This window comes from Sciurus vulgaris, assembly GCF_902686455.1.
Source record: "Sciurus vulgaris genome assembly, chromosome: 17".
Classification (NCBI taxonomy): Eukaryota; Metazoa; Chordata; class Mammalia; order Rodentia; family Sciuridae; genus Sciurus; species Sciurus vulgaris.
In genome coordinates this window covers 776,891-799,258 of record NC_136478.1, presented here as the reverse complement: position 1 = coordinate 799,258, position 22,368 = coordinate 776,891, and the positions used below count along the sequence as shown (strand labels likewise).

Here is a 22,368-nt window from a genome sequence, read left to right as displayed (position 1 = left end):
TCATTCCACCTGCAGGTCAGAAGGTCTCTGCTCCACAGCCAGGACAGAGTCTAGCTAGGCCCAGTAACACAACAAAGAGAAGCCCTGGCTTTTCCTCTATAGGTGGGTGGCCACACAGGAAGTCAACTGTGTACAGTAAGGAGAGAGGCTTCCTTTCTTTACCTCTACAGTTGAGAATACCCCAGAGGGCAAGTGGGAAGCAACCTGTCTAGGAAGGTTGGGGTCTGTGGTAGGGTTTGACATGCCATGGGGAGAGCTGCTGGAGAGGGGCAGGGGAAAAGGGCAGGGCAGGGAAAGAAGGGCTGGCAGGTAGAACAGTGGCAGCAGGGCCTGCAGGGTCAGGAGGCAGGCAGGAGGGGTGGGACCCACTGAGAAAAAGCTCAGGGTTCCAGTGGGACACTGGGCTGGAACTGGTTGGGCAAGACTCTGCTGAGGCCTTCCACATAAAGGGGAGTCCTGGCAGCAAGACGCAAGGAGGGGCTGTGCAGATGTGGCCAGCAGGAGAGGGGGCCAGGGCCCACCACTCGGCAGCTGCAGAAAGGCAGCCGAGTGTTGGGGCCAAGGGCCAGGGTGCCGGTGACCACAGAGACACAGACCCTCACAGCTTGCTCTCCTGATCCTGGAGGCTGTGAGGTGCCCCTGGGGCCCGTTTGGGGGTGGACACCAACAGCCTTGTGCCCAGGGTGTGCTCGTGCAGATGGGCAGAGTGGCACTCACCACGGGGATGTGCAGCTTGCTGAGCGGCTTGCCGTCCAGGAGGTAGGACCCAGTGTAGGTGACATACTCGGCGTAGCACTGGGGTGCCTGGGGCGTGATGTAGCAGAGGATCTTGCGCTTCTCCTCGATCTTCTTTCGGATCTGAAGGTACTCAAAGTAGGGGTTGGACCTGTCGCTGTGGTAGGGCTCGATGTCGTCCAGCTTGATGGCGTCCACGATGGCGGCCAGTGTCTGCTGGATGACCTCTCGCGTCTGCTGCGTGCTTGTGTTCAGCTGCTGCTGCAGCTGTTGGCTAGAGCGCTGGAAGCGGCGCTTGCGGGGGTGCTGGGCCTGGGCATCCTCCTCCTCGGAGGTGCGGCCCTTGGCCCTGGAGGCCGGGGTGGGCGTGGGGGCGGGCTCCTTCTCCGTGGGAGGCGTGTTCTGCTTGCTCTGGCTGGCCAGCATCTGGGCCCGATTCCTGGTCATGCGCTGAGGGACCTCCTCCACCTTGGGGGCCTTCGGGGCCTCAGCCGTGGGCTTGGGCTCTGGCTCCATAGCATCTGGCTGGACACTGCCTGGGGGCCCTTCCACGGGGGTGGCAACAGGGGTGACTTCGGCACTGTCAGGTGTCTGTGCCGCACCATCTGTGGCAGGGCCATCGAGTATGTGGTGGGGAGTGGTGGAGGGGTCTTCAGTCTTGGCCTCCTCAGCTCCACCCCCCAGGGGACACTGTTCGGGGAGGCCTGGGGCCAGTGCTGAGCTGGAGTCCGAGTCCTCAGGGGCCCTCTCGTCTGCCACTGCCTCTGCTTCCACCGTGGCTTCCAGAACCACGTCCGGCTTTGGCTCCTCTGAGGGCTCAGGCTCAGTGGGGAGGCAGGGAGAGGCCTGGTCAGGAGGCGGCACAGGCTGTCCCTCCGTCCCAGGGGTGCTCTCCTCTGGTGGGACGGGACTCCCTTCCACGGGTTCCGTCTCAACATCCGAGGCGTCTTTGGGCTGGAGAGGGAGCTCGGGTAGCGAGAAGGGCCCCAGGTCTAGGTCGTCCTCGGGGCTGGCGAAGGCCTCGTGCCAGGGCACCGGCTCACCCTGGCCAAGGGCAGACAGGCTGTGGCCACCATCCAGGAAGCTGCTCTCCAGGGGCCCCAGAGCTTCCACCTGGGTCACCGTGGCAACACAGGTGGGCTCAGGGGCCACATCAAGGGGTGCGTTGGGAAGCGGCTTGCAGCTGCTGAAGAAAGAGTCCAGCCGGGCAGGGGTGGCGTAAGCAGTGGCTCCTTCCGTGGTGGAAATGGCCACGGAGATGGCTCCTGCCCCGTCGTCTCTGACCTCCTCCAGGCCCGGCTCGGCAGCTGGCAAGGGGTAGGAGCCCGGGGAGACGGGGTAGGGGGGCTCTGCAGCGCCAAAGGGTCCTGGGACAGTGGCGTGTAGGGTCTCTGCAGGGCAGAAGTGCTTGGGGGACTCCGGGAACCTCTGGGGAGACTTCAACAGAAGGTCAGAGCCCACCGGCCAACTGACAGGGTTTTCAGAGGCACCGGCGATCAGGGCAGAGGAAAGGGCCTGCTCGGTGGCAGGCTGGGCCCACTCGACCGGCTCCTGGGTGATGACGGTGCTGAAGGGGCCCTCGTCCAAGGGCTCCAGGTAGCTGGGCTCCGGGGGTATGATGGCCGCCGTGGCCTGCTGGTCCTCGGTGGCATCCAGAGGAAGGCCCAGGTCCGGGGGCAGGGCCCCCTCAATGGCTGGGGCCAAGAGCTCACCTCTGGGGGCAGGGGAGGGCTTGGCTGGTAGGCCAGAGAACATGGCCTCCGGGGAGGGCGCACTGCTGACCGCGGTGGCCTTGGGCGAAGGGAGGCCGTAGTCAGGGGAGTAGTAGCCAGGGGACAGGCAGGTGAACTTGTCTGCTGGGACGGGCGGCAGGGGAGCCTTGTCCTCCAGCAAGTGCTGGCCGGGAGAGTCGAAGCTGGCGGCAGCAGGCACGCTCTGCTGTCTGAACAGCTTGTCCCCCACGCTGAACTCCTCCTCGGGGGTCCGCCTGACGTCCACGGAGATGGAGCGGTACAGGTTCGTGGAGACAGGCCTGGTGGGCGTCTGGCCCGGGAGCTCGGGAGCCCCACTGGGGGCCACAGAGAACCTGTCAAAGAAGGGCGGGGAGCAGGCGCTGGCGGTGGAGGCAGCGGGCAGCAGATGCTGGGGGACCGTGCAGTCGATCGCCAGGTCGGGGTAGTCGTCGGCGCTGCAGGACGGGGTCCGGGGCGTGTGCAGCTCCTCGTAGCTGGGGCCTGACACCAGCGAGGTGGGCGTGGGCACCCCGGCGGGTCGGCTCTGCTCTGGCCGGGGCGAGGTGGGCAGGGCCTCCTTCAGGGGCGGCCCGCTTGACCAGTCTTTGGCCTCGGCACCTGGCCCTAGTGGGGGCTTGCTCTCGGGGACGGGTGGCGTGGGAGCAGACTCCTTGAGCTTCTTCTCTTTAAAGGGAGGGTCTGGCCCCAGGGGCTTTTTGGGCGCGGCGTCCAGGCCCTTCCTGCGCCCGTCGTCGGCGGGCTTCGCCTTCTCCCTGAGCTTGGGGTCTCCCGACCTGTGCCGCAGCTTCTCCATCTGCCTCATGCGCTCCTTGTGCCGCTTGTGCCGCTCCTCAATCTCCAGGTCCTTCTGGGACAGCATCCGCTCGAAGCTGGTCATCATCAGGTCGCCGTCCCCCAGCAGCTTCTCCCGGGGTCGGGCGTCCTTCTTGCCGGGGTCTCTGGGCGGCGGGAGCTTGTCCATGCCGTTGCTGATCTTGGTGGGGTCGCCCCTCTCCCTCTCTGTGCCGTCGCGGGGCTTCTCCTTGGCCTTGGTCTCACCCAGCTTTGGGGCCTCCTCCCGGCCCTTCTCCTTGTCCCTGGTCGCGGGCCGCAGCTCCTCCTTGTGGTGCCTGTCCCTGTGCTTGTCCTTCTCGTCCCGCCACCGGTCCCGATGCTTCTCCCTCCTCCTCTTCTCCTTCAGGGCGCCGGCAGCACTGGACCCGAAAGGCTTCAGCTCCTTCTCCACCTTCTTGGGAGGCTCCCTCTCGGGCTCGCTCCTCTCCCTCTTCTCAGCAGAAAACCCCTCGGAGGCCTTGTCCAGCTCCTCCTCGCCGTCGGCCTTCATGGTGAAGGCGATGCCGCAGGCCTCGGCCTCCAGGAAGTCCTTCTCATACTGGCCGGGCTCCCTCCGGCCCCCGTCCCTGTGGTCCTCGGCCTTCTCCTTCCTCTCGGCCTTCTCCTTCTTGGCCCGCTCGCGCTCGTGGCTCTTCTTGGAGGAGGAGGAGGAGTGCCGGTGCCGCTCCTTCTCCCTCAGCCTCTCGGCCAGGCAGGGGCCCTCGCGGGCCTTGTCCTCGGGCGGCTCGGAGAAGGACACCTCCAGGAGGGCGCTCAGGCCGGGCTCGGGGCCGCGGTCGGTGAAGCTGTCCGAGGAGACCTCGCTGGCCTTGTCGTGCGCCTCCTCCCGGCCCTCCTGCAGCGCCTCCTCCTCCAGCCGCTCCAGCAGGCTGCGCTCCGCCTCGGTGCCCCGTGAGGCCCTCCGCTCCTTGTCCGGCTTCTCCTTGTGCTTGCCCTTGGCCCTGTCGTCCACGGGGTGCTTCCTCTCCACCTTCTCAGGCGGTCTCTGCCTGCTGCGCCTCTCCTGGGCAGCCTCGGCCAGGGCCCGGTCCTTCCGCTCCTTGTCTCTCTTCTCCCGGTGCTTCTCCAGGGCCTTCTCCTTCTTGTCTCTGCCCCCCTCGGTGGTGCCCCTGTCCTTCCTCTTCTCTTTGGGCTCTTTGTCCCGGGGCTTCTCGTGTGGCCTGTCAGAGGGGCACTTCCTGTGCCTGTCTGTGGGGGGCGGCTCCCTCCCGTCCTCCCGCTCCTGGAGGCCGTCGGCCCTGGGGGCCTCGCAGGCCTCCCCTGCTCTGAGCCCGGGGGCCAGGTACTGCTCCTTCTCATCCTCGCTCTCGTCCGTGAAGATGTCTGCGATGTACCAGCTCTTCTCCTTCCCCTTCTTCTCGTCTCTCTTTTCGGCGGCGTCCTCGGGGATGGCTGTGGGGAAGGCCTTGTCCTTCCTCTCCCGGGCGGGGTCCAGGCCGGCCCTCCGGTCTCTGTCTCTGCCATGCATGTCCTTGTGCTTCTCCTTGCTGTCCTTCCTCTCCTTGAGGCACCTGTCCAAGTCTCTGTCCTTGGGACCCTTCTCACCACGGTCCCTGTCCAGGGGCTTGTCCTTGTGCCTCTCGGAGCGCGCCTTCTCCTTCCGCTCCTTCTCGCGCGCCGCGTGGTGGCGCTCCCAGGGCTCCAGGCCCTTGGCCAGGTCGCAGTCGGGCTTGTCCTTGAAGGCGGCCTCGCAGGCGCACTCCTTCAGCTCCTCCCGGTGTGGGTCCTTGCGCTCCCGCGTGCCCTCGCAGGACTCTCTCCTCCTCTTGTCCCTGTCGGGAAGATGGCCGGGCAGACCCTTGTGCTTCTCCATCGGGTCTCTCCTCTTCTCCGAGTTCTTGTCCAGATAGTCCCGCTCCTTCTTCCGGAAGAAAGAGTCTCGGAGGTCTCGCTTTTCCCGGGCCTTGTCCCGCTTCTTCTCCTTACTGTCCTCTTTCACCGTTTCCAAGATAAGTTTGGCCACAGAATCACTCTTGATGTCCCTGTAGTCTGTCACTGGGGAGTCCCAGCTGTCCTCCCCTTTGAAGTCGAAGGAGGAGTCGGAGAGGTCAGAAAACCACCTGTCCTGCTGGTCGTCGGACAGGCTGAGCTTGGTGTCCTCGCTCTCCAGGAAGTGGCCCCTGTGGCAGCAGTCCTCGAAGGCGGCGTCCTCCCGGTGGGCCTTCTCCCTCCGCAGTCGCTCCCTGTCCTCCTTCAGGGCCTTCTCCCTGGCCATCCGGTCCTCCTTCGCATCACTCTTCTTCTCTGGTTTGGCGGGCCGGTCCCGAGCCTTCTTCTTCCTCTCCTCCTTGTAGGACCGCAGCCTCTCCTCCTTGGGGGACTTCTCCTTGCCCAACCTCTCCCGCTCGGCCCTGCTGGCCCGGTCCTTCTCCTCCCGGAAGGCCCTGCCGCTGTCCCTGCCCAGGTCCTTGGTCCTCTTCAGGGGTTTCTCGTCTCTGAAGAGCCACTCCTTGTCTTCGGGCTTTGTCCTGCCCAGCCTCTCCTCCCGCTTGAGGTGGTCTCGGTCGTGCTTTAGCACCCGCAGCCTGCCCTCCGCAGAGACATCGCCATCCAGGAGGGCGGCCTTGTCGGCCTTGGGCCTGGGGTCCTCGTACTCGTAGGCGAAGCTCTTCAGCTTCAGCTCCTGGCTGCCGGGGCACTGCCCCTTCTCCTTGTTTTTGTGTCTGTGTTTCGTCTTGTGTTTCTTGACCACCTTGCCCTCCTTGTCTAGCTTGGGCACGGCGCCGTCCACGCTGGGGTGGAAGGTGGCCCTCTTCTCCGGCGGCAGGCTCTGCGTGCCGCCCCTCCTGCGGTGCTCCTGCTTCCTCCTTGCGGGCTTCAGGGACTCCAGGCTGGAGCCCTCGGAGGAGCAGTCCGACTCGCTCGCCAGGCCCGTGCCCGAGGAGTCGGACAGAGAGCTGACCTGGGACCAGGCGGGGGAGGACACGGCTTTCCAGCTGTCCGCGCGCCAGTGCTTGCTGTGCTGGTCGGCGTGGCTGGTGCCGTGCTTCTGCGTGGCAGTGCTGCCGTGGGACGAGGTGGAGGAGGCCGACAGCGAGCTGAACAGGGAGGGGTCCTTCAGCAGCAGCGGGGAGCCCTTGAGGCAGCCCGTGCTGCCCACTGAGTCCCCGTCCTCCTCGCTCTCGGAGGACTGGCTCTCGGACTCGGAGGAGCACAGCTTGTCGCTCCTCTTCCCAGACCGCACTTCCTTGCCGCGGGCTTCCTTCTTCCGCTTCTTCCTCACTTTGCTCTTCTCCTTCTGCTGCCGGGAGGCCGAGGGCTCCCGGGCCTTCGAGCTGGGCAGGACAGTGTGCGCCGACAGCCTCAGCTTCTCCCCGGCGCCCACGGCCAGGCCGGCGTCCTCCTCGTCCGAGGTATCCGACAAGATGCGATGGGCAGCTTTCTTTGGTGCGGCGGAGCTGTTCTTGGCATAGCTCTTGACGTCCATCTTGGGGATTGACACGAAGCTGCTGGCCTTGGGCTCCTTCCTGTAGTCCTTCTTCAGCAGGTGCTTGTCGTCCACGGGCGGGACCCTGTCCTGCTCGTCATCCTCGTCAAACTCATACTCGTCCTTGATGGGCGCCACGGTCTTCGGCGGTTCTGGGTTCTTGGCCTTGAGCTTCAGGCCCTTCTCGAACTCGGAGTCTGTGTTGTTGCCATCGACAGAGCTGGAAGGTGCGAAGGACGGGGCGTCCTCCTCCTCGGAGCTCTCTGTGGGGACAGGAAGGGAGAGGTCAGGCAGGCTCAGAGCCTCTCTCCCAGGTCGGGTGGGGCAGCTCTGCCGCTGCAGCGAGGAAGGGCCTCCCCGGACGCATGGTCACCCAGGAGGGCAGGGCTGGCCGCCCCTGCTTCTGGAGAAGCACGCCATTTGATCTATCTCATCTGAGGCCAGCCACGGCAGAGGGAACCGAGAAGTCTGCTCAGAGCTGGGGCAGGCCTCCCGGCAGAGACCACGGGCTTCTCGGCAGCCAGGCCCCGGGTGCGGCTCCTGCAGTCCGGAGTTCCTGAAGGCGCCAGGCCCCCAGGAGGCTGGGAGACCCTGCGCGGCCATCTGCAGGGAAACACCACATGCAGATGCTGCAGGGCTGCCCGCGGCAGGGGAGGCCCGCCCCGCGAGTCCGCCCGCAGCCAGGCTTACCCGTGGAGCTCTCCTCGCTGGAGGTGTACGTGCCTTTGCCCAGCAGGAGGTTCACCATGGTGGGGGAGTTGGCCACTTTGAGTGGCGTCTCCCCTTTCCTGTTGCTCTGCTGAGGGTTTCCTCCATACCGCAGCAACAGCTTCACCACCTGCAAGACACCCAGTCACATCAGGGCTCGGTCCCGGCGACACAGGGCTCCCACCTGAGACTGCACTGTCCAGGGGCTGGCCTTGTGAGCCCCTGCAGCAGCCAGAAGCTGTGGCCCTGTGCGCCCTGTGGCCGTCCTCTTCCACAGGAGGGTTCCTCTGCCCTTGCCCCCTTCCATTTTCTCCATTGCTCCTCTGCAAGGTGTGCACCGCTTCCCAGAATCTTCTCAGTAAGGCCCCGACTCTCACCACAGCGAACCTGGCAGTGGGTGGGGTCCAAGGGTGCACAGCTCTGGCAGGTGGAGGAGATTGTTGGTGTACAGAATAGAGGGAACAAAGAACAAGTTTCTGCAAGCTGGTTTATTTGTTTTCATTTACATTAGAAAATAAGGCCATCTCTTCCTTGCCGGACGCACACGTGAGGGTGTTTACAAGGGACACAAATCTCTGGGTGGTGTGGTGACGCCTCAAATCGTTTATGATCAGCGACCTGTATCTCATCTGCCTGCACCCCGCTGACGTGGAGGTGGCTGTGGCCACCCAGCACTCACACAGCTGTCTCCACTCTCAGTGTCCCACTGGCCCCCACTCAGCAGCACCTGAGCGTCTGCTGCTATGGCAGATGGCACAGCTGGCCTCAGATCTGGACAGCAGGTTCCGCTGACTCGGCCCCCTTCCTCAGGTGGCTGACGGCAGAAGTGGGTTCCTGGCTGAACCCTGCAGGTGAGGCACCACGTGCCTCGGCCTTGGGCCTTCCCCTAAGGCCAACTCGCAGGACAGGTCCCACCTGCACCCAGCAGACCTCGCCAGAGGGCCGCCATTCTGCCTGCCTGCCTGCCTGTTTCCACAGTGGCCGGCACATGCCCAGGAGTGCAGGCCCGGACAGTGAACCCTGCACTCTCAGTCAGCCTCACCACGCTCACACCTGCCCACCCCCAGCAAGTTTTTCTTAGTAAATCTCAGACATTTTGCATTTTCTCTTGAAGCTCCTTTCTCTAAAAGGGCCCTTTGTGAAAAGCAGAAAGAAAGGCTGTGGCTCAGTGGTTAAGTGCACCTGCGTTCAAGCCCCAGTGTGGGAAGGGGGAACGACATAAAAACAAAATCACCAGAGCAAGCCAGAGCAGGCCAGGTGGCCGCCCCTCACCTACCACTTGAACAGCGACCCTCTCAGTGCCAAGCATGTGCCTAGCATCAGACCTCCCCACTCCCCGACAAGCCCTCCTGGCTGCCCACCCCCTGAAGCAACCCCCTTCTCCAGCCGTGGCTTCCAGGAACCTTCCAGCACAGTCAGGCAGGGGCTGCTGTGCAGGAGCACCAAGAACTCGGCAGGCATGGTGTGTGCCAAGGCGCCACTGTCCTCATCCTGCCTGTGGTTGGGGCTCTCAAGGGGCTCGGCAAAGGTACCCCTCGGCAGGATGAGGCATGGCCAACTCATCCTGTGTACGGCCTGCCTCAGAGCTGGAGGCAACCCTGGCCCAGGAGGCAGAGGCTGGGTGAGCCTGGCCTTAGCCTCGCACTGTCCAGACCTGGGTCTGCCCTCCAAGTGGACTAGCCATGGTGAGGGCAATGGGCCCGGCAGCGCACACGGCCACCTTCCCACTTGGGACAGCCATGCCCATGCAGGATTCAGCCTGGCCAAGGGCGGAGGGCACCCCACACGGGAGTGCTCCAGGTGGTGCAGCCCAGCTCAGGGAGCCTGCAGGCTGGCGGGGCCGTGGGAGGGCAGGGGAGGGGCGGGAGGTGCCCACCTTGTAGTGCCCGTTGTTGGCGGCGTCATGCAGTGGCGTGTCGTCGTCCAGGCCCTTGGTGTTCACCTCTGCGCCTGCGGCCAGCAGCTGCTTGGCGACGTCGTAGTAGCCCCGGTTGCAGGCCTCGTGCAGCGCCGTCCAGCCTAGAAGCAGACACTTGGCACGTGTGTCACTGAGTCCTCAAGGGCCTCCCTCCTGCACCTGTTTGCAGCTGCGTCCAGCTCGCCAGCCTGCGGACCCACCTCCTGGACCCCAGGGCAGAGGCTGCACGAGCACAGCCCGAGGTGCAGGGGCCTCCGCCCCTCATTAACCAACACAGGCTGAGGAGGCTGTGCAGCCAGGCCCTCCACCAGGGCAGTCGGGCAGCAGGCAGCACTGGACAGGCACCTCCCAGCATCCCCAGCGAGGCAGGGCAAGGCCACAAGTGCCCAGTCGCAGCACAGAGGCACCCTCTGCTGGGGTGACACACTGCGCCCTGAGACGGCAGGCAGAACCCCCCAGGAGCCTGGGGATGCCCCTGCAGACAGGCAGTAGGGAATACTTAAAATTCCTCAGTTCCCTTAAGAATAACAAACAACAAGAGGGTTCTGTTTTGAAGCCCTTCCCCAGAGATCCCTCGCTCTCTGGCTCAGCCTCGTCCACAAACGCATGCAGGGACCTGGCCGCCTCCACTTCCCCGTGCACAGGGCATCAGCACCTACCCGCAAAGTCCTTGACGTTGACATCGGCGCCCTCGCTGATGAGCTCCTTGATGCGCCGGGCATCGCCCCTGATGGCGGCACGGTGCAGGCGGGTCTCACCCCGCTCGTTTCTCTTGTTGACTTTGTCTTTGGTTTTTGAGGCAGAGCTGGGTGTCCCCTTCTGACACACTGCAGACTGGGAGGGGTGCTTTGGTGTGGTGTCTACTGCAGGCCAAGGGGACAGGTGGGCGTTACTGGAGCAGCTGCTGAGCCACGGAGGCCTGGAGAATGTGGCCACTTCCACGAGGTGAAGTGGGGATCTGCACGGGGCCCACACTAAGCAGACCCTGTGCCTCCCAGGCCCAGAGGCCCCGCGGGGGGCTCACCTGGGCTGTTTGCAGACTCCTCCGCTGTCATCTGCATGAGGAGAGCCACCTGCTGGCGCTCAGAGAGTGGGTAACCAGCTCGGATCCCAGACAGCCCCATGCCGAACAGCAGCCCGGACTTTCGGGCAACAGGTTCCTTCTTGATCCTCTTTCGCTCAGGACCCTGCTTCTCTGTGCAGTGGGTAGGGGAGAGAGGAGGGGAGACTTCATGCCAAGCCCTCAGAGCCAGGGTCTCGCCTGGCCTTCCAGGGCCCCTGCAACCCACCCGACAACTCACAGAGCAGCAGGAGGCACACTGGCTGGCAGTGCTGACACCGCCCCACCTGTGAGCAGCGGCTGTGAGAGACACAGTTGATGCCCTGCTGCCAGCCCACCGAGTCTGCTGAAACCTTGGCCTCCACCAGCATCCGCTCGCCGCAGGCGCCTCCAAGCCATGTGCGGGAGCAGCGGCCGGCTGGCACTGCTGGCCTGGCAGCACACGTGTCTGCGACTTAACTCCTCTTTCCCAGCCCTCCTCCAAACAAACAGTGCAAGTGTAAAATGGAGACACAGTTTAAAAGACATAAGTAAATCAAGGCCAACTTGTCAGTACTGTACCTTTCTTCTTGCTTCTAGGAACCTCCATTTCATGCCATGGTGCTTCGAGGAGCGTACCAGCCTTGCAGTACCACAACATGGACTGAGCTGGAGGCATCTGAAGGTATCAACACAGAGCACTAGCGAGACACGGCGTGACAGCTCGCTCCTTCCACCTCAGCCTCCTCCTGACAAGCAAGTCCTGGGCACCGCTGACCCGTGACGCAACACCCTGCAGCCTCCAGCAGGGAGACTGTGCTGCTGCTCTTAAGAGGCGGGGTGGGGAGCAGACACCCCAGACTCCATGGCTGCAGTGGAATTGCCCTCACTCTCCTTGCCCAGCACCTGCCGCGATGGAGGCAGGAACAAGACCCTGGCTGCTCAACGCCCTGCTGTTCTGAAGCCCTGTGAAGGGCCAAGACGAGTCAGGGGTCTCTGCAGTCACGGGCTGCAGCTGCCGTGGCAGGGAGTGCCACCATGGGAAACGCAGGTCTGAGCGCACCCCCTTTCTCTCCATCCCTCACGTCCACGAAGCCCCTCTGTGGGACTGAACTGCTCCCTTGGTGACCAGCGTCTGTCCCTAGAGAGAGGGTGGCAGTAAGGAGATGGCCTGAGTGGATTGCGCATTTAGGGTCTTGCAAGATGCTGGTCTGTAGCGGGCTGCTTGCTCAGCTCTGCCGCAGCCCACCACTCTGCCACCAAGGTGTCCTGTTAAAGGACCACTGGTCTTGTAGAGTGGCTAGACTTCCTTTTAAAAAATCCAATCTGTGACTCACGGGAAACACAGACTTGCGTGTTTCAGCAACGTGCCTGTGAGTGCCAACTGCTCAGTGACCTCTACCTGTGACAACTCACAGCAAAGCTGCCTGAACAGGTGCCCCAACTAGTTCTGAAGCAAGCCACGCCACACAGGCCAGAGAAAGGAAGGTCCTCCCGAGAGGGCCTGGACCCTGGCAGCTACATAGAGCAGGAAGCCTAGACCAGGCCCACAGACCTGCACAGCTCCTCTGCAGGCTGGGGCAGGGGCACAGCTACTCAGTGCCCTCGACCAAGGAGGGAAGGTCCTCCTCTCAAACCAGCACACAGCCTCAAGAGGGACGCACGTGGACTGTTGAGGATGGGAACACCAAGTCAACCCTGGCCACCAATGAGGTGACAGAGGTGCAGCCGGATCACCCTTGCATCCAACCAGGTCCCTGTGGAAGCGATAGGGCCATGGTGACCGAGTCAGGGCATCAGTTTCCACGTGATCTCTTTGTGCACAAGCCCTACATCTTCTGTGTTCCTGCGCTGACCTGCCACTGAGCTGGCCATGCACACACCTTTACATGCCCTGTGGCTATGTCCTGACAATGAGAGAACCAGGCCAGGGGACCCTGGGCACATCTCCTGGTGCTCCAGGACCTCTGGTCCCTGTGAGGCGGAAGTTGGGTGCCCACAGGTTCTCCAGTCTCCAAGAGGGGGGTTCACACATTGTAAAGCCACAGGTCTGCTCAGGACCTCTGTGCAACCAAGACCTGCCCCGATACCAGGAACCCAGTACAGTGGCTGTGATCCCATCGAGTATATGACAAGAGCTCGGTACAGCGTGGTGCAGCAAGATCTTGGCTGCAGGTGATGACCACATTCAGTGACTCCAGAAGTCACAGGCCAAGGGACCGCCCTCCATGTTGTGGGTGGACAATGGGGTGCTGCCCAGACTGGCCTTTAACTCCTGGGACTGAGTGTTTTGCCACTGCAGCCACGCAGCAGATGTTCCTCTTAAGATGGCACAGCAGCCCAGGGAAGTGCACCATGGCTGGCCTGAGGCTGTCTGTTGGCTGCTAGGCTGGACACCCACCTGCACTTCCTTCTTAGGGACAGAGAAGAACAGCACACAAAACTTGCTCCAGACCTGTGGACGGTGGGACACGAAGGTGGGCAAGATCAAGGCCTGGGCTTCAGGGACAGGGTCTGTGGCCGACCCTCTCTGTGGCACACTGTGGGCACCCTCCCTTGGCTTCTCCTGAGCCTCAGTGAGGGCAGACCTGAGTTTACACCCGTGCCTGGTCAGAAGAGCTTCCAGCTGCTCTTGTGATGCTGAGGACCACGCCGCCTTTCCAGAGCCCTCAGGAAGAATGCACTGCCCAACAGGAAGGCACCACAGCTCTTCCCAGTCTTCAATGAGACCTGTCCTACAGGGGTGGGGGCCAGCGGGGGACCCAGTCTGAAATCTGATCTGAGAGCTGCCGTCTCCACGATAAGCAGCTTTCTCTGAGTAGCTGCTGCAATCAGCATCCCCAAGGGCCAGCTTTCCACCCCTGCATTCAGTGCCCAGCTGAGATACTGCCCACCACAGAGAAGACCCGGAGTGGCCACAGCCCTGTTTGCACAGGGGGGCATGTGCTGCCCACCCGCTTCCCATGTGATGCCTCATAGCCTGGCCCCGCCTGGGTCATGTCCACAGGTGAGGAAGTGGAGTGGGGAACAGGAGGAGCCGCTCCCAGACGCTGATGGGGACGCCCAAAGTTCCTTTGATGTTTTGCCAGTTCCCTCTTTATTATCCACATGGAAGCGAAGTGAACTTTATGTGAATTCTAAATGGTATTTTCCAAGTAATGAAGTAGAAAACAAGCAGGTCCAGGAGAAAGACAGCCTGGCATGCAGCAGGCCACCCGCAGGCCCTGCTCCACAGGCTCGGAGCCCGCAGAGGCCAGGGAGACAGCAGGGGACAAGCCCCGCCCTCCAGCCTGCCAGCAGCGGGTCCCATTCCCACACATCTCCCACTTTCCCCCAGAGATGCTAGTGGTGGCACTTCTCTGGGGTGGCCCACCCACTGCATCCAGGAAGCCTGGCGCTTCTGCAATCTTTCTGCCTCTGATGGGGGCAGGGCACCTCCTCCACCTGTGCCTGCCTGCCAGGACCCTGGCTCCTCCCATGGCCAGCACTGCTGGGTGTGGCCTCTTCCCAGAGAGGACGGAGGGCAGCCTGTTCTGAGGATGCCTATTTTCAGGAGTCCACTTCCTGCCACTGCGTCCAATGGGACTAGCCCTTCTGGAGGCCCAGCATGCTCTGGCAGGTAGGAGAGCTGGGGGAGGCCACGCCAGTGACCCGAGGCCAGAGCTGTGCTAGGTCTCCTCTTCCAGCTGCTCTCATTCCCTGGAGCTCAGGGACTGGGACAATGTCTAAAATCACCTTCTTCCTGTTTACAATTCACTACCCACCGCTGATGCAGACTCTTCCCACAAACTCTGGAAAGGTGTTGGCCGCCATCCTTCAGATTCCGCTCGCTCCCCACCTGCTCTGACCAGTCCTGTTGAACGCCGCCATTCTCTCCTCCTCCTCTCACTTCTTACACACGCCCTAGCCCATCTTCTTCTACACCTCAGTCTGTGCCATTTCTTTAGTTATAACTTCTAATTTGCTCATTCTTTATTATGTCACATCTAATCAGCTATATAGTCTGGCCTCTGGGTTTTTAACTGTAGCATTTATGACTTTTATTTCCATCGGATACTTTTAACTGTTCCACATGATACTTAAAAAAAAAAAATTTGCATGGTGTTTTATGAGTTAGGACAGTCTTTTATTTCTTGCTTCTGATTTTACTTCTCTCTTCTCTCACAACCCACAGGTGTATTTTTCATGCCCAGTTGCTCCAGGGTATGACATCTCAGGTTGACCCTACAGAGCCTCTTGAGACAGGGTGGGTCTTGCGGTCTGCAATTCTGCCTTGGCACTCACCCCCGTCCTAGCTCCAGTCAGGGGCCTAAGATGGCATGTGGCACTTATAGGGGCACAAGGAAACACAGTCAAAGTGCCACTCCTCGAGGGGAAGGGGCAGCACTCTCTTCCCTTTTCAGAACCTGCCAAAAAGGACCAAGAGCCTGGCTGGGAACAGGGTCCTCCCCACACCCCAGTGTGTCCCAGTGAAGGGCCTGTTGCTCAGCTCTCCAAGGCCTGGGCCTGAGTGCTGTGAGGTATGCACACCTTAGCTCACGCGGAGCACCTGCAGCACTGAGCGTCTCCGGCTCTGGGTTTCTGGAGAGATCATTAGGACATGTGGTGCGCTGTACTGCCAAAATGGGAATGTTAGTGATCCCAATGCAACATCGCAGAATTCCATGGTGTGATCAATTCTTTATTCTGCTCTCCAGAGGAGCATTGCCATGGTGATGTTTTGAGACAGGAGGTTCCTTGCGCCCATCAGTTAAGCAAGCTCCGGCCACTGCAGTTTCCCTGCCATTGACAGCTCCCTTCTGTTTTCCCAGGTCTCAGAAGCATTACCTGCCGTACCAAGCAGCTGGCCCAGTCCACATCCCAGTTCATGAAGCCCAGCACTGCTACCAGAAAGCCCCAGTGGTATACGACCCACACGCCAGATCGAGGGTTGCAAAAGGGACCACCGTCCTGCCTCTGAGCCTGGGCTCCAACTCCAGAACAGCCGAGGCCCACAGGGCGTGCCCTCGGCAGCCACACCCACCCTCCCCTGCAAGCCCTGCACCTCCAGCAGCTGTTGCCAGGCTGGAGCAGTGATTCCTCCCAGGGCTGATGGGGGAACTCGAGGCAGGGAGACCAGAATGACACCCAGAGCCCTCAGTGGGGCCCAGTGCCCACTGACCTCCATGTGGTACCCCCAGAAGCTGCACAACTCTCAGCGGAGCACTGGGTTGAGCGTCCACTGGCCCCTGACTCGCTGTGTCATGCTGCAGGCCCAACCACCGGCCCCAGGGCCCCTTTGCTGCTCATGCTCTCCTTGGTTTGAGAAGAAACTGAACTGCCCAAGCCTGGATGGGAAGAATGGCCAGGAAACGGCAGGACCAGAAGCCAACTGTGGCATTCTCAATCACGGAAGACACTTCATTGTGTCTTCCGTGGACTTGTTTTATCCCAAGTGCCCACACGTGGTTCTTGGGCCAATTCCTGAATCCTCCTTGTGCAACCAAGACCAGGCCACTCATCCTCACTTGCCAAGGTCTCAAGACAGCGGAAGACCCGAGCTCTTTCCTGTAACGCCTGGGGGGAGCTGGGGGAGCGCTGGGGTGCGACCTGGCAGGGCTGCTGGGGGCCCGTCAGTACTACACTGACTACGGGTAACGGGGCTGAGGCTGCTGCCCACTGCAGGCTTCACATCTCAAGGTGCCTGCCCTAGCTGTGTTCCCAGCCAGCAAGCAAGGGGCGACGTGTCCTGGCTGGCCCACACTTGCTACCGCACCTGTGGTGCCAGAACAGCCCTTTCCCTGCAAGGGGCCAAAGGGACCTGGCCCCCAGAAACACGTCTACCACTGACCCTACATGGCAACATGCTGCAGACACCCAGGGGCCAGCGCCCTGCTCGGCTGGGAAAGTCAAGCAAGGAAATGTGTCCTCTTCCACAGAGCAACAGCAGTCACCAGCCCTGGGGCTTCTCTGATAGGGCAGCTGCTCTCCTCAGGTGTGTCCCACTCGGCGACCCAGGCAGGAAGGAGGGAGACCAAGGGATAGGGACACAGTTAATGGAGTGGCAGGCTTGTGTGGGACTCCCTAGTCAGGGAATGATCTCACAATGTTCACAGACTTTTAAAGTCATGGGAATTTAAAATACACAAAGGTGCACAGAACAGTATCATTAGAACACAGTATCATCAGAAGCAAATTCAAGGCATACAATTCCATCTTGAGTGTTTGTGGTGACAAAGCTCTTCCCACTAAAACCAGACTAGTCAATGAGGGGTGGAGGGGCCTGAGCAAGGCAGAAGGAAGCAGGTGGTCAGTCCCCTTGGGCTGACCTGGTTTGGGGAAGGGCTCTCTGCTGAAGGGACGGCCTTCTTCTGAGCCTACTGCAGGCACCATCTCTGGGCAGTCTATTTCTGCTATGTGGACAGCCAGACCTGCTGCCAGCCTGGACAGTGTCACGAGGGCCATGGGCCAGCTGCCAGAGCTGTGCCTCCCACTGTGCACCGAGGCCTCAGCAAGGTGACGGTGCTATGCCGCACAACCGCAGGAGTTGGCCCTGCTCGCTCCACTCACAGCAGGCACAGCTGTCCTGCTTCTCGCAGGCCACCCCCAGCCTGACTCAGCACCAGGAGGCTAGGCCACACACACCGGGTGTCAGGGAACAGGAGACTCCTCCTGGGGCAGCTTGGTGGTCTCTGGGAGGAGATTGGCAGCCTCTTACCTCTCGGGGCACAGTCAAGGAAGTTATCTGTGCAAGGCTGCCTTCTTATGGTGAAGCACCAGGCCTTCTCAGCAGAGGGCGCTGAAGGGACACTGCAGGAAGAGGGATGGCGGCGTCGGGGTGCCTGGGCTTTGCACCTGCCTACCCTGGCTTCCTCCAGCCAGGGGGCTAAGCCACATCCCTTCAGCGGGGGCAGACCCCTCTTTAGCTGAGTGGACCAGAGGGTGTTTGTCTCCATCACTCACCAGGATAAAAATCCTGCAGATGCCAGTGCTTTCCCAGCCTCCAGAAACATAAGCCAGAACAAATCTTTCTTTATTAAAAAAAAAAAAAAAAAAAAAAAAAAAAAAGCATGAATCTCCCTGCACTGTATGGCTTCTCCCTCCTGAGGGAGGCAGCTGGTCGCCACGCCAGAGCACCGCGCAGGTCGGACATGCCTCTCGCTCCATCCCACCCCATTCCCAAGCAAGCACTGCTCCTCTGGGTAGAGTAGGCCAGAGCCCAGCTTAGCAGAGCAGAAGGAAGGAGAAAGGTAACAGGTGAGTGTGGCAGAAGGTGTGAGTGAGACCAAGATTTACCAGCTAGGAAGCAGCTCAGGGCACCAGCCAAGCACATGTGGGGCCCTGGGTTCCATCCCAGCACCATAAGAATGAATGCAGGATGCTGTCTGCACACTCACACCACATTACAATCTCATGGGAAGCCCAGTTCTGTCACATGGAGGAAGCAGAGGTACAAGAAGGCAGTGTCAGAACAGGTCCTGAGAGGACCCCACCCCAAGGCAGGGGGCACATCAGGCAGCATGGCCTCAGCTGGGATTCCTACTGTAAAACTCCCCTGTCCTTGCCCTGGCCAGCATCTCTCCCCTACGCACGGCCTGCTGGAACCAGAATGCAGGGTGAACGACAGGACTGAATGGGCCCTGAGCAGGGCCGAGGATATCTGCAGGTCCACAGGGAGTGGAGGTGCGGCAGGCTGAGCTCACAGATGCTCACTGTCAACGGACAGGCCCGAGACCTCTGGAGCTCTGGGCAGGGCCTTGCTGCACCATGAGAACTGTGACAAACCAGAATGGGGTGGGCACCATCCTAGACCAGCAGGATCAGACCACTCAGCAGGGCACTGGGCATGGCACATCCCCTTCCGCAAGTCAAAGGGCCCGCCTAGGCTGCAGAAGTACCAGTACTTGCATGTCAGCTCTTTTCTCAGAGCCTTGTTCCAACCTCAATCAATCTATGTACAAAAGGCTGACATCTAGCCCGGGGACGTGGCCAAGCAGTGGAGTGGTCACCTAGCATGCGTGAGGTCCTGGGTTCACAAAGAAGAAAAGGGAGAGGGATAAACAGCCAATAACCAACTGTGAACAACACCCCCACTACAACCATATCAGAGGGCACCACACCTGGCCTGGCCTCCTCTGGGCACAGGCTACTCCACGGCGCCTGTCTTCCACACGCACACACATCAGTCCCTGCCCCTTGCACCTCTGGAAAAAGTCCCATGCTCAAACACACCATGAATCATGTGCACCAGTCTCTCCACGTGCCTGCACCTGAGGTGGAGACCAGTCCCCCTGCTGGTCTCCAGCTAGCTATTCTCCCTCAGCGCCTGTGAGCTCTGTGCTGCAGGGGTGGGAGAAGAACCTGTGACCACCCCAAGAGCCCCGAGGCTGCAGTCCCTGCACTCTGCCGGTGAAGGCTGTGGGTGGACACTCATTTTCAGGCTGCTGCCTCAGCCCCCTCTCCTCCAAGTAAATGAGGGTGTCCATGAAGACTCATGTCCTCAGTGTTTGTCTCCCTTCCTGGGCATGGCCTCTGCTCCTCGTACGGCTGCATTCCTGGTACCAAAGGATGCCAGAGATGGAGCCTGGGGCCATCTTGCTGTTCTGCCACCCCTCAGCCCTACCCTTTGGGGTACAGAGAACTCAGAAGACCAGCAAGGTGCAGAGGCCTCTGAGCATGATTTCATCAAATGGGACAGAAAAGCAGGCCACAGGCCATGAGCAGCTCAAGACAGACAGCCCGAGGGCACACACTGCGCACTTCTGCTCTGCACCCTCAGACCCACTCATGCTTAGGAAGACCGCAGGGCACTTTCAGAGTTCCCTTTGGCTTTCACTACAAGCAATGGAGCTTCATCTATGTGGGGAAACAACATCCCTGCTGTGTGTGGCCCTCCAGGGGTCCACCCTGAGCAGGGCAGCTGCAGCCCCACAGGCACAGAACCCAAAGCAAGGCTTTCCTACAGCTCCAAGTCAGCCAAAGTTAAGGAAGAGGAGGCAGCACCTGGACAGGCTGGTGCAGTGGTCACAGCAGGGCTCCTCAGCGGGTGCAATGTGGAGCCAGGAGGGGCAGGGGCTGGGAGGAGTGGCCCAGGTGCGGTACCTGTGTCCGAGTCCTTCTGCTCTCCATTGGCCCCCACAGTGAAGGGTAGCTTCCGCTTGGTGGCTCGCTCTCTCACCTCCTTTCCTCCATCGCTGCGGTCCAGTTTTGGGGTCTTGGTTAGAGAAACTTTATCTTTATCCTAGGAAAAAATAAAAGAAACTGCTTTCAGAAATCACTCCCAGACTAAATCCTCAAAATCCTCAAACTGACTACGATCTCACTTCATGTGCCAGAACCCCTTTTTGGGGCAATCAACTACCCCTCCTGCCCTAGGCCGCAGTGCAGAGCCACACAGGTCCTGGTATGCCGAGGACCCACAGCGGAAGCCTGACTGTGGGTGCTGAAGGTGCTCAGTCACTCCTCTGAGCGTCCAACTCCATCCGACTGGCTGCCGTGGCTTCCCACCCTGTGCCCACCCACACTGGCAGGGCTGCAGTTTTGCCCTTCTGCTCTCACCTTGGGCCCTCAGCCTGGCTGACCACTTGACTGTGGTCCCCACAAGAGGGGCTGGCAGGAGTGTCACTCTACAAGGTAAGGACTTAGCAGCTCCAATTCCACCCCTCCATCAGCTGGTCCACCTTGGGCAAGGCTCAGTGCCCACTCCAGAGAAGGGAGTCAGGCACACCTCACACACTCAGGCCACAGTCTCCCAGAACGTGCCACATGAGCCTAGTGTCTACCTCAGGCTCTGAGGGCACAGGATGCACATCCACCTGGTAGAATGCAGAGCTGCAGAGCAAGGGCAGGGAGACGCAGCTGGATCCCGCTGGGGGAGCAGAGGCCTCTCACAGTGACAGACATGCCCCGTACAGGAGCTGAAGCCATGCTGAGAAGGGAAGCTTGTCCCATGGGGCAAAGGAGGCTGTGAGGTGGCTGCAGTCAGTGCCAGAAGGGACCCTTTGCTCCAGGCTGGGCTGGGTGGGCACACAGAGCAGGTATACCAGTTCTAAGCAGCAACTTGGCCTGCACAAGCTGCGGCCAGTCCAACCCTGGGCTTCCTCAGTCCACATGGAGTCACAGGCTGTGGTTTCCCCATGGGGCCAGCTGCTCTGTGACTGAGTGCACTGCCCAGCGAAGGCACCAGCACGGACCTGCTGAGCAGGGGCACACAGGTGCGGCAGCTGTGCCATCGTGCTGCCATCTCAGATGGCCAGGCATGGTCAACAGAAGTACTGCCCCTTCCCAAGCAGCGTTCCTTGGAAGTATCCCCACATCAGCTGCTGGCCAGCAGCACAGCTGCACGGCTGCTCTCAAAGCACTGGGGCTCTCAGAAGCTCCTGGCTAGGAGAAGTGGGGCGCTGCCTGGGGCCGTCCAGCCAGTCCAGCTCCCACAGCCCTGCTTCCTGCTGACTGCTCCAGCCTGGCAGTGAAGGAGAGCCGTTTGCCACATGTGATTCAACACCGAGCAAGGCGGCAGCACCAGCACAGGGAGGAGCATCCCAGGCGATAGCCACTGACAGCTCAGCACCAGCACCAGGTGCTGTCCCTCCCTGCCCTCTGCATGGGTACAGGCATCTCCTGGCAGGAGGCACCCCTGAACTGTGCCACCCAACACCAAGGAAGAATGGAACACAAACGACAGTCTCTGATTAAATACCGTCATACCAAGAAACTGCAGGCCTGTAGGTGGACTTTACCAAGCACTCCGAGAAGAAATAATATTGCTCTTGGCCCAAATTCTTTCAGAGAACAGAGAAAGAGTATGTGTTCCTGACTCATCCCCCAAAGCTGCCACGGCCCTCACTCCAGAACGTGACGAGGGTGTTCCTTGAGCAGCGTGAGCCAGTGGTCCTCCTGAACTCAGAAGGCAAGGCCCTCACCAGGCACCAGGGCTCAACAGATGGGCAAGGAAGACCGCACACGGCAAGGGTCATGGAGCCGAGAGTGCAGAAATTAAACAGTGATGCGCCTGACACACCGGGACTCGAGGAAAAGACATGGCCTCAGCAGCGCGCAGGAGGCCAGGCAGACCCAGTGCTGCAGGGCAGCTGAGGGCAGTGACCCTGGCAGGGACGCCCACACACACACCTGCTGAGAAAACAAAAGCCAAAGCAAAGCAACTTCTCAAAAGCACAAAGGCAGCTAAGAAGAGCTCCTCCTAGGGAAGAGGGGAAACAGGCCCAGGACACAGTGCTGTGGCTACCACCAGCCGACCAGACCTCGGCAGGCCTGGTGAGGGTGTGCGGCAGCTCAGGCTTGTGCCGTGCCCCCACTGAGGGACCACGAGCACCAACCATAAGAGGACACGCTGCCTCAGGAAAGACCCAAAGGGTACGCAAGTGAACTCAGCAAAGTGGTGAACCGGAGGGACGGCTGGATGCAGGAAGGAACCGCCTGCTGTCGAGTCTCTCAGTACCAAGATACATTAAACCTAGTGACAACCCAGAAACAGATGCTTGAGCCCACTACATAAAAAATCACACAACGGTACTAAAAGAATATAAAGACACAAGATGCAGGGCTGCATCATGTTCAAGAATCAAAATACTAAAAAATATGGTATTTCTCCACATACAGACATTCAAAGCAATCCAAACTCCTGGCAGCATCTATGTGGAAATGACCAGCTCATTAAAAATGTATAAGGAAACAGTGGGACATGGTGGCGCACACCTGTAATCCCAGCAATGCAGGAGGATCACAAGTTCAAGGCCAATCTCTGCAATTTAGTGGGACTCCGCCTCAAAATTAAAAAAATAAACAACAAGGGCTTTGGGATGCAGCTCAGTGGTAAAGTGTCCCTGGGTTTCATCCCAAGCACCAAAAAAAGAAGGAAGGAGGGGAGGGAGGCAGTGGGAAGAGCAACCAAAACACTGGCCACTGGCTCCCAGTCAGAGGGCTGTCCCAGCCTTCTGCTGAGTCGCAGTCCTGT

The 22,368-nt window shown here is 60.6% G+C and overlaps 1 protein-coding gene across 4 annotated transcripts in view; it reads right to left on the bottom strand.

Moving 5' to 3' along the window:
• ANKRD11 (ankyrin repeat domain containing 11) overlaps positions 1–22,368 on the bottom strand; it is a 158,968-nt gene that overhangs the window by 5,696 nt on the left and 130,904 nt on the right. For 2 of the 4 annotated variants that reach the window (XM_079119518.1, XM_079119519.1), the window contains 6 exons: positions 19,497–19,635; positions 10,401–10,571; positions 10,036–10,239; positions 9,335–9,477; positions 7,441–7,588; positions 718–7,013 (listed from right to left, as the gene is read on the bottom strand). In XM_079119518.1, the coding sequence (XP_078975644.1) occupies positions 718–7,013; positions 7,441–7,588; positions 9,335–9,477; positions 10,036–10,239; positions 10,401–10,571; positions 19,497–19,635 (7,101 nt within the window). Of the gene's footprint in view, positions 1–717; positions 7,014–7,440; positions 7,589–9,334; positions 9,478–10,035; positions 10,240–10,400; positions 10,572–10,997; positions 11,095–19,496; positions 19,636–22,368 lie in introns of all 4 variants that reach the window. The other 2 variants (XM_079119521.1, XM_079119520.1) reach the window with 2 other exon arrangements.